The sequence below is a fragment of the Pelophylax lessonae genome (assembly GCF_965119305.1).
Source record: "Pelophylax lessonae genome assembly, chromosome: 7".
NCBI classification, from domain to species: Eukaryota; Metazoa; Chordata; class Amphibia; order Anura; family Ranidae; genus Pelophylax; species Pelophylax lessonae.
This window is the reverse complement of record NC_138774.1, coordinates 102,851,193-102,865,749: the sequence shown is the minus strand read 5'-3', so window position 1 is coordinate 102,865,749 and position 14,557 is coordinate 102,851,193. Positions and strand designations below refer to the sequence as shown.

Genomic DNA, 14,557 nt, shown 5'->3' with positions numbered 1-14,557 from the left:
ATGCTCCCCCAAATTTTTTGCCTGTTTATTATGTATTCGGTCTGACCAGACTATCGAGGTTGAGCAACCCTCCCAACCCCCCCACACACACCTGTACTCAATCAGTGTCCACCATCAAGTGGATATAGGAGGAGTCCCCTGTAGTGCATTTGCACATCCTTCCCAGCAAGGAGTATTATCTCCAAGGGTTAGAAAGGCTGGATTCATCTCTTTTTCATGGATAGTGTAGGACCCACTGATAATGGGGTACTTTGACGCAGTAGTGGGCTTGAGCACGATATGGCCATATGGTGGGACCAAACCCCCATTTTTATTTATGGATTGTCTTCAGATTTGGTAGTTATTTCTTTTGCATTTGCGCGCTATTCTTTTTTAATATACATGTCTTTTGGTTCATAGCTGCAGCAGCTTTAGAAATACATGAGTTGAGTTAATGCCAAAGAGCTCAATTTTGGTCTCATCTGACCACAACACTTTCTCCCAATCCTTCTCTGAATGTTTTAGATGTTCATTGGTATGACTGCACATGTAAAAACAGTGCAAATAACACCAATGCAATTGTGTTCATGATACTGTACATGTGCCTTCTTGAGTAGGGGTACTCGCCGTGTTTGGAGGAAGAGAAATGCTGACAATGACCCTAAGAACACCATCCCTTCAGTCAAGCACAGAGGTGGGAACATTTTGCTTTGGAGCTGTTTCTCTGCTTTGGGCTCCTTTCACACGGGCGGTGCGCCCGATGGAGTCCATTCTGCTTATCGGGAGATCGATCCGCTGATCCCCACTGAGCAGGCGGATGACAGCTCTGTCTCTGCTCTGTGTGCAGAGAGAGAGCTGTCAGATCCCCACTCTCCTCTATGGGGAGATCGAATGAGAACGGACCTGCTGTCCGTTCTCATCTGATGTGATGCTCCAGACGAATGGAAAATAGGGTTTCCATCTGTCTGGATTTTACGGACAGGATTGGATCGGATAGCAGCGGGTGTCAGCGGAGATGTCCCTGCTGACATCCGCTGCTCCATAGGGCTGCATGAAGCATTCGATCCGGTCCACCTGAAAAACTGGCAGGCGGATCGGATCGGAAAGCCCGTGTGAAAGGGGCCAAAGGTACAAACCGACTTTGGAGGGCCAGTGGATGGGGCCATGTATTGTAAAATCTTGGATGAGAATCTTCTTCCATCAGCCAGAACACTGAAGATGGGTCATGGATGGGTCTTTTAGCATGACAAAGACCCAAAACATACCACCAAGGCAAGAAAGGAGTGGCTTAAGAAAAAGCACATTAAGGTAATGGAGTGGCCTAGCCAGTCTCTAGACATTAATCCTATAGAAAATGTATGGAGGGAGCTTAAACTTCAACCAAGTGACAGCCAAGAAGCCTTAAGGATTTAGAGAAGATCTGTAAAAAAGAGTGGAATAAAATCAATCCTGAGATGTGTGCAAATCCGGTCACTAACTACAAGAAACGTCTGACCTCTGTGCTTCCCAACAAGGGTTTCTCCACCAAGTACTAAGCCATGCTTTGCTTGGGGAACAAATACTTTTTTTTACTCACTGAACTTCAACTCGATTTATAACATTTATATTGTGTTTTTTTCTGGATTTTTGGTTTGGTATTCTGTCTCTATCATTTATAATACACCTATGATAAAAATTATATACCCTTCATTTCTTTGTAAGTGGGCAAACTTACAATATCTGCAGGGGATCAAATAAATATTTTCCCCACTGTATATTGTCCTGTGCGTTCTCTATTTCTGATGTTTGATTTCCCTCTAGTGTTTAGCTGAGGTGACAAAAGATGACAGTTTCGATTAGACATACATTCAAGTTTTTTTTTTACAATTTTTTTACAATCTTCATCAAGAAAAATATGAAATGTTGGCAATTAGATAAAATGTTTACTTTATTTCAAAGCAAATGCCATGAGAAGCTATGTTGTAGTCTGACTATTGCTCACTTCTTCTTTGCAAATACGCTAATTTGTGTAGAATGAGAGTTCTGCCCACAAATGCTTGCCTTACAGTAAGTAATCTTCAAAATATTCCTACAAAATATGATTTCTTCCTGGCATGTCTTCACCTCTCCAAGCTATTACATTGCTTTATTAGAATAAATGCAGCATGGCATCATGTAATACGCAGCTATAGTAATTACTCACAAATTTATAAAGCTACCATTTTTTGGTGTGTCAGGTTTATACCTATAATTTATTTATTGCATGGGCTGTATTAATTTAATATTGTCCATGTGAGTTGAGTTTCGCCACAAACATAGATCTAAAAAAACATATAAAAAAATGAGGCAGACTCAATAAACAACTCTTTTTTCCTGTGGTCCCTCCTTTTTGTTTCTATGTGTAGAGTGTATCTCTAGCCAAAACTTTGCCTGTACCTCTTTGTTTTTATTACTATCTATATTCCCAGTATAAAAAAAATCACTCTATTTGTTCTGGTGACCACTGTCACCAAGAAAGAAGGTGATCTAAAATATTTCAATTGTCCCTGCAACAGGGAGTGAGGGGAAATCTTACAATGTAGCAGAATTTCCAGTGCGACTTTGATGAAACTTTTGGTGCGACTTTGATCTGACTTTACATTCTGTGCACCAAAGTCACATCAAAAGTCGCACAAAAAAAAAAAAGGCACCTTTTTAAGATCGCTGCCAACAGGTGCCATTGCAAACAATGGGCTGCGACTTCACATACAACACGACAAGTTGCACAAGTGTGAATGGGTACTTTTCCTTTTACACAATTAACAGAGGATTTCCTCTCACTTTGGAGAGATTTCCTATTGTGTCTCACAGACAGAAAGTGAGGTGAATCTCCCGAATGGGACACAGACTGCAAAAAAAGTACCTAAAAACATACAATGTATAACCCTGTCTTGCTCTTACTAAAAGGTTTATGGTAGAGACATGCTTTAATATGTTTTATTAGAAATAGCATAAGGCTCCTTTCACACGGTCCACTGTCCGGTGCGGTCCGTTCTCTACTCAGAGGGGGATCGATCCGCTGATCCCCGCTGAGCAGGCGGATGACAACTCTGTGTGTGGAGAGGGAGGTGTCAGAGCCCCGCTGCTCTCTATGGGGGAATTGGATGAGAACAGACCGCCTGTCCGTTCTCATCCAATCCCATCTGATCTGATCTGCTGGACAGATGGAAAATAGGGTTTCCATCCGTCCGGATTTCACGGACAGGATCAGATGCAGATGGCAGCGGGTGTCAGCGGACATGTCACCGCTGACATCCGCTGCCCCATAGGGATGCATGGAGGATCCGATCAGGTCCGCCTAAAAAACTGACAGGCGGATCTGATCGGATCGCCCATGTGAAAGGGGCCTTACTGTATAAATGATTGATTTTTCAGTATTCATATTCAGTTTCTTGTTTTACAGTGATGAGTTCATTTGTACAGTGAAGATAATGCTGCTGGAAAATCGGAACAAAATGACATCAAAAGGTAAATTGGAAGACCGGCTCTTTTTTTAAGGTGTATACACAAAACAATGTCTAAAAAACCTCAGTGCTTAAAAAACTCAGAGTTTATTATCATTTATATCATTTATTAAAATTCAATAAACAGGATTTTGTAATTGTACATGGTTGAATGATTGCAGTAGGCAAAAAATAGTCTCAATAATTAAACAAAATTGAAAATGCAGTTTACAAACTGAAAATTCACTTTGAAAGTGCTCAAACCCTACTCCATTAGTATATCAACCCCATGTCCTCTACCACTCACAATGCAAGTCCAACCTAAAGTTCAAAATTTCTCTTACAGGTAGAGAGACTGAAGATGATATCTATTGTGCATGTCTGTCAAAGGCATTATGTCAGGTGGCTACACCAGTCACAGTTGGTTTATATGCCCCCTTTGGGGGCAGAGTTTACATGCTTCTGGATCGCATAACAAGTAAGTAAAAAAAATCTAATCTAATCTTAACTTTTACTAGTTTCTTAGCTGTTAAATGTAAAACCCAAATTCAAACCATATCACTGTAAAAAATTTAAGAAAATGTGGGTTATATAGATAGCACCCAGGTTGGACAGCTGACCCCCAAATGAAAGCACTCTTCAAAGAACAGTGTGCCCCCACATACCTTATTTTTTAGGAAAACTACTGTATTAAAGAAGAAAGTAAAGGCTGAGCTTTCTAAGGCTGGCCATACACTATACAATTTTCTTATTCAATTTCCTTTAGATTTACCTTAAACTATGTAGTGCAAGGGCCTGTCTGATTACATACAAATTGAAAGTGTTTAGGTTTAACCCTATACCACATAGTTTTGGTAAATCTAAAGCAAAGTTGAACAAGAAAATTGTATAGTGTATGGCCAGCCTAAGAGAGCAAATTTGTTAGATGTCTTTCAAAATACAAGAACCTGTGCAAAGCCCAATGTCCAAAGTTACAATGGCTTTCCAAACACAGCATGGTGACCTGTTTTATAACTATGTTTGCTTTGCTTTCATGCCATGTTTGAGTCTTGCCTTAATAAGGCATTTTCTTTCATGCATCTTGTACTAACTCTTCCTGTTTCAGAAGAATCAACTATCTTTTTGCTGCAGCATTTAATGTTTCATAGATCAGAAACGGTATGTCTATGATGTGCCTGTGATGTTATCAGTGAGCCAACAGTAGAGCTTCTGGCCAGGGGAATAAACCCACCAAAACCCTGAATCGGAGATACTGTGGAACTAAGACATGGCCACCAGAATACTTAAAAAAAATATCCATAATAAGACTTCACCAACGTATTCAGCTTTTTTAATAAATGCATAAATATTTTTATATATGAATATTGGTTTAGTAATCTGTTGTCGTTCATATGTTTTAGAGTGCATGAGAGAAGAAGCATTATGTATAACAGAGAAGGAGGAGACAACTTTAAAACAAGCTGCAGTTAATGCTCATGGATGGGGCTTCCTACATTTACTCTGGCGTCTAATTTTCTACAGTCCTGTGATCACCTCACTTCACCTAGAACGAAAAAGCATCCAGTTCATATTTGTACACTTTAGCGCTTGGCAGTATGCAGGTAGCGACCGTCTATGGGCTGGCCTCGTCACCACACTCTGTGACCAAATACGACGACATTTTGGAATCCTTCCACTTAGTGTCTTTAATGTCCTGGGCTCAGTCCCCAAGATGAATCTGGAAGAAGATGTCAAGGAATGGAAGTTTAGGAAGACCTTCTGTATCATTTTGGTAGTAACTATTATTTTGCTTCTCATTGGTTTGCTCCTTTTACTTGTGCCTATAAACTACAGCAGCCACGGAGGTGAAGAGAAAGTCAGTACTGTTTTTGGAAGTTTGGCTACAGTTGTCGCAGGTTCAGGCATCGCCATGACATTGTATAAATTATGCAAAAGTGTCCTAGTTAGTCAGAAACAGAAGATTGAACGCTTAGTCAATAGCCAGAAATTCAGTTCTCAAATGGGCTTTATGAATGAAGTTAAAAAGGAGGTAGAACTTATAACTCAGATGGTCCAATACATGGAGATTTTCCAGAGGCAAAAAATCAGAGTGGTTCTACAGATTACTAGCTTGGAACTTTGTGCACCAGAAAAGGTGGTTGGGGTACTGGATGCCATGAACACTCTTCTCTCTGACCAAAGATCTCCATTTATATCTATATTAGTAGTTGACCCTAGTATTATTGTCTCCTGCTTGGAGAATGCAGGCTCCTTGAAAGGCATGGCAGACAATGGCTACATGTTTTTGAACCGCACTGTTACTCTGCCATTCTCTGTGCCAGCTCTTGGCAAGAAAACCAAGCTGCAACTTCTAAGAAAGGCTGTCCAGAGAACTGGGGATCTTATTGATTGGCCCTGCCGAAATGATCTTAATCGGGGTACTAAAACGGGTATTGCTGAGTCCATGAAATTGCTCAGAGAAGAGCTCTCCGAAGACGATGATTTAGATGTAGGCATACCATTATATCAACCCTCATACTGTATTCAAGAGGCATTTTATGCCCTGTACAGTGAACGTGAAGTTCTCCATGAATACATTCCTGACAGCATCTGTCAAATGAAACGAATTGTTAATGCAATTCCAGTCATGGTCCATCTAATGATGCTGAGTAAAATACCGTGGGGCAACTTGTCTGCTAAATCTGTAGCTGCTTGGGTTGTCCTCTGTAATCAGTGGCCCTGTAGGCTAAGTTGGATTCTTCAGTGTCTGGAAGATGAAGAACAACAAGGCTCAGAGGAAGGATTTAGCAATAGTCTACTTTGGGTTGTGTTTAAGAAGAACAGCAAAGAACTGTTTGCTATGAAAGCTGGTCTTAAAAACCTATTGGATTTGGATGGAGATCCAGAGATTTTCCAGAGGTTCCTTTCTAAAGACTTTCCTTTCACAGTGGAGGAATCCAGAAGACTAATAAAGTGCACCATTAATCTGGATTCTTCTATAAAGAACAAAATGGGTCTCCACCGTGGAATTAACAGCCTTCAAAATGACTGGAAGGACGCAGAAGGTGCCGACAATAAGACCGAGAAAGAAGTTGATATCTGTAATAATGATGCAAGTAAAGAAACAATTGGGGAAGGGGGTCCTGACCAGTCTAAAGATGCAGAGAAAAGTAAAATTGACAAGACACAGTGGAAAGAGGCAAGCTGGTTTAAATCAGAAGTATACGAGGATATTGGAGAAGGATCCATAAGAGCAATGCAGGAAAAAGTGTTTGACGTTGTGATAGAAGAACCTGAAATTACCATTCACACAACACCAACTTTAAAGCTGTGTGGCACAGAGTGTGACTGTAGGGAATGTAAACCTAAAAATGACTGGAAAGACGCAGAAGGTGCTGACAATAAGACAGAGAAAGAAGTTGATATCTGTAATAATGATGCAAGTAAAGAAACAATTGGGGAAGGGGGTCCTGACCGGTCTAAAGATTCAGAGAAAAGTAAAATTGACAAGACACAGTGGAAAGAGCCAAGCTGGTTTAAATCAGAAGTATATGAGGATATTGGAGAAGGATCCATAAGAGCAATGCAGGAAAAAGTGTTTGACGTTGTGATAGAAGAACCTGAAATTACCATTCACACAAAACCAACTTTAAAGCTGTGTGGCACAGAGTGTGACTGTAGGGAATGTAAACCTAAAAATGACTGGAAGGACGCAGAAGGTGCTGACAATAAAGAAGTTGATATCTGTAATAATGATGCAAGTAAAGAAACAATTGGGGAAGGGGGTCCTGACCGGTCTAAAGATGCAGCGAAAAGTATAATTGACAAGACACAGTGGAAAAAGGCAAGCTGGATTAAATCAGAAGTATATGAGGATATTGGAGAAGGATCCATAAGAGCAATGCAGGAAAAAGTGTTTGACGTTGTGATAGAAGAACCTGAAATTACCATTCACACAACACCAACTTTAAAGCTGTGCGACACAGAGTGTGACTGTAGGGAATGTAAACCTAAAAATGACACCACCAGAAGTGGAATAGAGCTCTCTCAGGATAGAAAACATGGTGAACTAATGACACAAATGCAAAAAGATGACAATGAATGCATATTACAGACTCAAAAGAAAGCCATGGATGAGTGCATAGAGGGCAACCAATTAAAGGAGCTATTAGGGAAATTAATAGTGGTGCAAAAGAAGGATGAAGAATCCACCTACCAAATGCAAAGTCAGAATTTAGACATAGTACTAAGCATGGAAAAATAAATATTAAAGAAACAAGAGGCTTAATTCTCGAAGCAAATACACCAGGATGTTGTTCCTAAAAATGATGATAATTATTTTCTCTTGAGTCAAATGAGATTTGAAAATTACAGTCACATGGCTAGAATACGTATCCTTATGCATGTGCCAAAGCTTTGTGAGTCGAGTCCAAGGTTTTATTAAATAGCAGTGAATTATCATCTGTGATTGATGAGTAAGGGATACATTGCTGCTCACACACTCATTCAATTAATCTCTTTGTCTTTAATTATTTCTGTTTATGAACACAAGATGCACCTTCTTTAATATTTTCCTATTGTCCTATATACTGTATATTATTAATAGACACAAAAGTATAGGCAAGGTATGCTGATATCAACTCTTTAGTTAAAAACGTGTTTGTTGAAAAGGTTAGGCTTTTAACACCATCACAGTATAGGAAGATCCAGGATTACACATAATGCTAAAATTAGCTCTGCTCCCAAGTTCTTATTGGAATGAATGCCACGACTTGTCATGTGACTTGAGAGTTCAAAGTCTCATGACAAGTCGCTCCACATTAACAGCAATGGAACTGTTCTAATTGGTGCGACTGAAGTTGCTCCGATTTAGAAAAAGGTCCCTGCGCTGCTTTGGTGTGACTTCAACACAACTTGCATTGACTACTGTTAAAGAAGTTGTATGCAAGCCGCAATGATGTCGCGCAGAGATGTCAGATTCAAAATTGCTCGACTTTGAATCCGCGGCAGTGTGAACCAGAGGTGGGGGACTCGAGTCACATGACTTGACTTAAGTCAGCCTTAAGTCACCAGTTTGAGGATTTGAGACTTGCTTGACTAAAATTAATAAAAGACTCGACTTGACTTTGACTTGGTATTCATGACTTGAAACTTGACCTTGACTTAAGACATATGACTCAAAAGGACTTTACTTTTTTAAGTTATTAAATATTTGCATTTTCTCAAGGTGTGTTAAAGCAAAATTAATGTGCCTGCTATGTTTCTGACACCACAGTCACTTAAAACACCTCAGTGTGTTCTGATTTTTAGGACACTGACTGTTTAACGATGGAAATACTTAACGTGTTTTTAGTGACTGTGGTGTTGAAACATGACCGGACGAAGGATTTTGAGCTGTTTGGGCATTCAAAGTATTTCTTTAATATGCCAAGAAAAAAGCACTAAGCAGTTTTGTTAATGTTGAAAATAAAACAAAACCTTTCCTGACCACTGACTTTTAACTGATTTAAAGGTGAAAATTGGGGTAGATCAGTATTTTGACTTGATTTGTGACTTGACCAAAACAAATGGCTTGACTTGACTTGACTTGCTTGACTTCTAGCAGGGACTCGACTTGACTTGCTTGCTTTTTGCCACAGTAACTTGGGACTTGCTTGAGACTTGAAGGTTAAGACTTGAGACTTGCTTGTGACTTGCACATGTGTGACTTACTCCCATGTCTGGTGTGAACAAGGGCTAAACCACTTATTTAAAAATGAATCCCAGGGAAATATTGAAGATGCAATTCAATGTGGTTATTATATATATTTCTTAAAATGCAGGCAGTGTTATGCCCAGTACACACGATCCGAAAATCGGACGACGTTCTGTCCGTTTTTGTTTTGTTGCTAGGAACTCTCAATTATATTCACAAATGGGAGAGGTTACTTACGATACGAATTTTCTCGGACGATTATTCAAAAGCTTCCGGTATGCGTAACCACGTTGTAGCGTGTGAGGGGAAATGATGTCTACTGCTCATGTGCTGTCTACTGCTCACCATTTTTTTCGGACGAACAACATACTGATAATACGATTATCGTACGATGTGTTATAATACGATCAAAATTTTTATGCTTGCATGACCGGATAATATCGGGCGAACTGTCGTGATCGCCTCTCGTAAGCTGTGTACTAACGATCAGATTATCGTCAGATCTTTTCACAAGAGTTATTTTTCGTCCGATTTTCGGATCGTGTGTACGGGCCATTAGTACCCTAATTTGTCTTGATATCAGCTTCTTCCTGTCCTTATATAGAAGTTTTCAGGGAGAGGAAGTGAAAAGAAGTACAAGGAACCAAATCAGGTGTGTTGCAGTGCAAAGAACCGGCTGAAAGAAGGAGAGAGCAGAGTAAGGGCAAGATGAGCTTATCAGTGTGCTGCTTTTCCTTTCACTGTCCAGTCACAGGGTAGGGGTAGGGAGAAGACTAAGTGAAAATAAACCTGCAGCAAAGAAAGACCAAGTCCCATCCCTGCCAGACAGAACTGTGCTGTGTGGCAGAGCTGTGTTTATCTCTGGACTGGATGTACCAATATACAGGTGCTTTTGGGAGGTAAAACAGCTCTTATATTTGTATTTCATCTGTGTTTTTAGCTGTTTGAGGTTCAGCTTCTATACAGGCTCATTGGCCCTGATTAATGTGTAAAGGTCTGTGAAATTGTGTTCATTTCAAACATCAAGCCATGTTCATGGGATGTTTACATTTTATAAAGCTGAACTCCAGAAGAAGTAAATACTCTTCCCTTTCAGTCTGGCTGCCTTGGCACGTCAAGGGTTTCATCCTCATTTATGTCTAGGGGACTGGAAAAAGCAGTTATATTTATCTGTTACCTTTGCTGCAAGACTAGTCCCCACAGCCTCTTCTCCATGTTGCACTCCAGAAGCTGGATGCCCTCTGAGATCATCAAGACTAATGCAGAGCCCATAACCCTGCACTGAACATGAGGACAGTGAGGAACAGTTCATTGCTGGAACATAAGGGAGTACCGTCTGCCAGAGGAGCAGAGGATCGAATAAGAAAAACTGCCTTTCCTGTCTCCTGAACTCCAGGCTCCTTCAGAAAAAAATAAAAGTCAGCAGCTACAAAAACTGTAGATGCTGACTTAATATTAGGACACTCACCTGTCCAGGAGACCAGTGTTGTCTTCACCCGAGCCAATTTTTCAATTGGTTCTCGGGTGCTGCCGTTTCGATCCCGGCTAAGGGAACCTGGCAGTAAAGCCTTCAGGCTTCACAGCCCTTTTCCTACTGCGCATGCGCAAAGCACATGGGAAGGAGGAGGGGGTCCGAACTTCCGGCTGCGTTCGCTGAAGTCAGCTGGAAGTGGGAGCCGCTACCTGTCAAAACCAGGTAATGGCAGCAGGGGGATCTCAAACAAGCAGAGCTTCCCCTTTTGGGTGGAGATCTGCCTTAAATGAGCAATGAACCCTTGCAGTGTGGGCGCAAACCCACTACAAGGGAGTATTTTTACTTTTCCTAGAGTTGGCCTTTAAAATCCCTCCTCACAGGATTGAATGTTTACTTGCAGAACTTAATCTACAATAAGGTATTATTTTGGAATTGAATTAATCTACAATAAAGTATTATTTTTCTCCTATATTTCCCTATAGAATAAGTTTATTACGTTACCCCTTACTTAGAATACAGATGCTTTTGATATTAAAAAAATATGATTTGACTTCATTTTTAATAGATATGATTTCACTTGATTTTTATTTATTACGTGTATTTATTTTGCACCAACCATTTACACAGCACTTTTCATATTGTACATTTACATCAGTCCGTGCCCTGAAGGAACCTATAATCTAAGGTACTTATCTCACATGTATGCCACATACAAACACACATACAAAGGGCAATTAGAAATGAGTCAAACTTACTATAGTGTCAGGCAGGCCATCCATGGTTCGAATCTCAGCCAGTTCAGCAGGAACTGGCCGAGATTTGAATCGTGCATGGGCAGGCTGAATGTACCAAGATGATTGATCGATCAACTTGGGTACAACCAGCATGCCAAGTTTTACCTGCGATTATCGCTAGAGGCTGCTATAGCTGCTAGCAATAATCACAGTCTTCTCCCAGCAGGGACGGCTCCCCTGTCCTCTCCCGCACCCTGCTGGGAGAAGACAATGGCCCTACAGCAGGGATTCCCACATCAACACTGTCTGTGCCAATGTGTTTTTGCAGTTATCCCCAATCAAATAATATGCTACCTGATCGTGTTTTCTCAGTAAATACTGCCTAATTTCAGGAGTGACAGGCTCTTGTTGAGTTTATGATCCATAAACCACTACAAGTAATGGTTTAAGGACCAATAGGTTAGCAACACACAGATCAGTTGGAAGGATTCCTAGCTAGGCAGTCATCAGCAGTGACTTTGATTATATACTGTAAACTGTTGAAACTTCTGGATGCTGGATACATAGGTAATCTTTTTCAGGAATAACATTGCAAAGGTGGTAAAGCAATTGCAGAGACAGGGTCCAGCCACCCCCCTTCACATCATATGTTCCCCCCCATCAGATCAGAGCTTTCTACATCACATCAGAGGTCGCCCTTCACAGCAGAGCCCCCCCCCCTCCATCACATTAGAGGCCCCTCATCATATTAGAGGTCCCCCTTCACAGCAGAGGCCCCCCATCACCTTAGAGGTCCCTCTTCACATTAGAGCTACCCCCCCCATCACATCAGAGGTCTACCTTCACAACAGAAGCTCCCTATCACATCAGAGGTCCCCCTTCACAGCAGAGGCCCCCCATCACAGCAGAGGCCCCCCATCACATCAGAGGTCCCCTATCACATCAGAGGTCCCCCTTCACAGCAGAGGCCCCCATCACATCAGAGGTCCCCCTTCACAGCAGAGGCCCCCCATCTCATTAGAGGTCCCCCTTCTTATTAGAGGCCCTCAATCACATTAGAGACACCTTTCACATTAGAGGCCCTCCATCATATCAGAAGTCCCTCCTCCATCACATCAGAGGCCCCCATCACGTCAGAGCCCCCTATACATTAGAGGGCCCAATACATGAGAGCCCCCTCTGATACTAAGCAACCTGGGTCCCATGTTCGAGGCACCCAGGGGTACCCCAGACGGCACCCTGGTTAATTAATTAATTCTCAAAGCTCACATCTAAGGCTCTAAATTCAGGTTCCAGTCAGTATCTATCAGTTTACAAACACCTGCTGTGTGTTTAGATAGGGAGGCTGACAAGCTGCTCTACTAAGCCTAAAGCCTCGTACACACGCTCAGATAATTGGATGAATTTTCATCTGTTTTTTTGTTGCATGTTAGTCTCATATTGAAAGTAAAGAGGTTACTTTCATACGAAAATACGAAAATGTTCTTTCGTTTCTGAAAATGCGTAATCTTGCTCTTATGATTTTTTTCGGAGGAAAACTGTACTAATTAAACGAAAATCGGACGTTTTGTTCACATACGATAAAAATTTTATAGCCCGCGTCTTCAGTTTTTGTCGTCCGAAAATTCCTAATCGGCTGTTGAAAGCACCATACTAATGATCCGAAAATCGGCAGATCGTTCGTCGGATGAAATTTTACTTCCGATTTTCTTATGGTGTGTACGGGCGTTTAGACACATTATTCGTTTTTTTTTTCTGTTCAACCCAGTGGGCAGAATAAAAAAAAAACTGAAGAGCTCAGGAGGAGCCGCTGCCAGAACACACCGGTCAGCGCTCCCAGCCATGCCACTGGCTGAGAGCGCTGCATGGATGCTGATCAGCAGAACTTTTTCAGTCATGCCCCTTCAAACGGGCAGCTTCTGTTGGACCAGCTGCCGTACACATGGGCCTAATGATAGTCGGTTTCTATTGATCTGGCCGATGCCCCCTGATATTCAACCAGTGTATGTACTTCCATATAAGCTAGCCATATATTGATCGAAATTTGGCCAGTTCAGTAGGAACCGCCTATATTTCGATCCATTTATATTCGACTTCTCTCAAACAGAACTTCTGGAAAATTAGTGTTTGATCAGTACATGCAGCCGATCGGCTGCAGCCCTCATCAGTGTTCTGACGGCAGAGAAGTCCCGCTGTCAGAATACAATAGTGCAGCGAGAAGGATTCCTTATTCTACCTCCAATGTGAGGATGGGGGAAATCTGTTTTTTTTTTTTTTGATCAGCTGACTGGCTGATCAAAAAAACAAAACCGAACCATCCATTGTCAGCTTTAGGCTTTATACACATGAGCAGCTGCAGCCATACAATGTAAAATCAGAGCACCCCCACCTGGGAGACATAGGTGCTGCATACAGCTGCTCATAGAAATGTAATGGCTGTACACAAGTATACGTGGGTACTTGCATAGACATGTGCATGCCTATGAACGAACGCCCCAGGACGCAGACAGTCTGTGTATCAGTGTATACTTGCATTCAGCCATTGATTTCTATTATTATTCGTACGAAGCAGCTATTGCTCCCAGGCAAGAGAATACACCCACATTTTATGTTGTATGGTCCCAGGTCCTTATGTGCATGAGGTTTTAGCTTGGATTTCTGTGCTTCTATCTATTGTATTGAAAACTAAATGTGCAACCAGAAAATGTAAACTGTATCTTGCTCTGTCACAACTCTATTGTATGAATCCGTATTTACTGAATGTAATGAACAATGTAATGTATGTATAGAATTTATATACTTTTATAAATAAAAATGATATAAAAAATCAGTGGTAAATTATAGTCTTATGTCTATAATATGCCATAAAACAGACAACTGTAATGTAACTGTGAATTTAAATAAAATAACCAAAATCCTACATTTTTTAATGGCAAAGTTGTTGATTTGTTAATTTAATAATTAAGTCTTATTAAGTTCAGATATCAAGAGCAAATCTTATCAATGTTATAAAAAACCTTGTTTTTATGACTAATTACAACTGATTTAACCTTTACTTCCTGCCTTGTGGTGCTACAAAGTAATTGTTCGTAGACATGTGCAGAACAGAAAAATTTGTTTTGTTTCATTCCGGTAGATTCGTTATGTTACTAATTTAGTTTCGTTATGGAATTTGATTAGTTTGGTTTCAGAATTTGTTTATTTCCTTTTCCTTAAATTTCATTTAGTTTTTAAT

The 14,557-nt window shown here is 40.8% G+C and overlaps 1 protein-coding gene across 1 annotated transcript; it reads left to right on the top strand.

Annotated features, from left to right (window-relative positions):
• Nucleotides 1–3,404: 3,404 nt before the first annotated feature.
• On the top strand, nucleotides 3,405–7,683 carry NKPD1 (NTPase KAP family P-loop domain containing 1; the record flags this gene model as incomplete). Its single annotated transcript, XM_082264149.1, has 3 exons — nucleotides 3,405–3,465; nucleotides 3,787–3,918; nucleotides 4,841–7,683. The coding sequence occupies exons 1-3, from the start codon at nucleotides 3,429–3,431 to the stop codon at nucleotides 7,681–7,683; spliced, it is 3,012 nt and encodes a 1,003-aa protein (XP_082120275.1). The 5' UTR covers nucleotides 3,405–3,428.
• Between the last annotated feature and the right edge of the window lie 6,874 nt (nucleotides 7,684–14,557).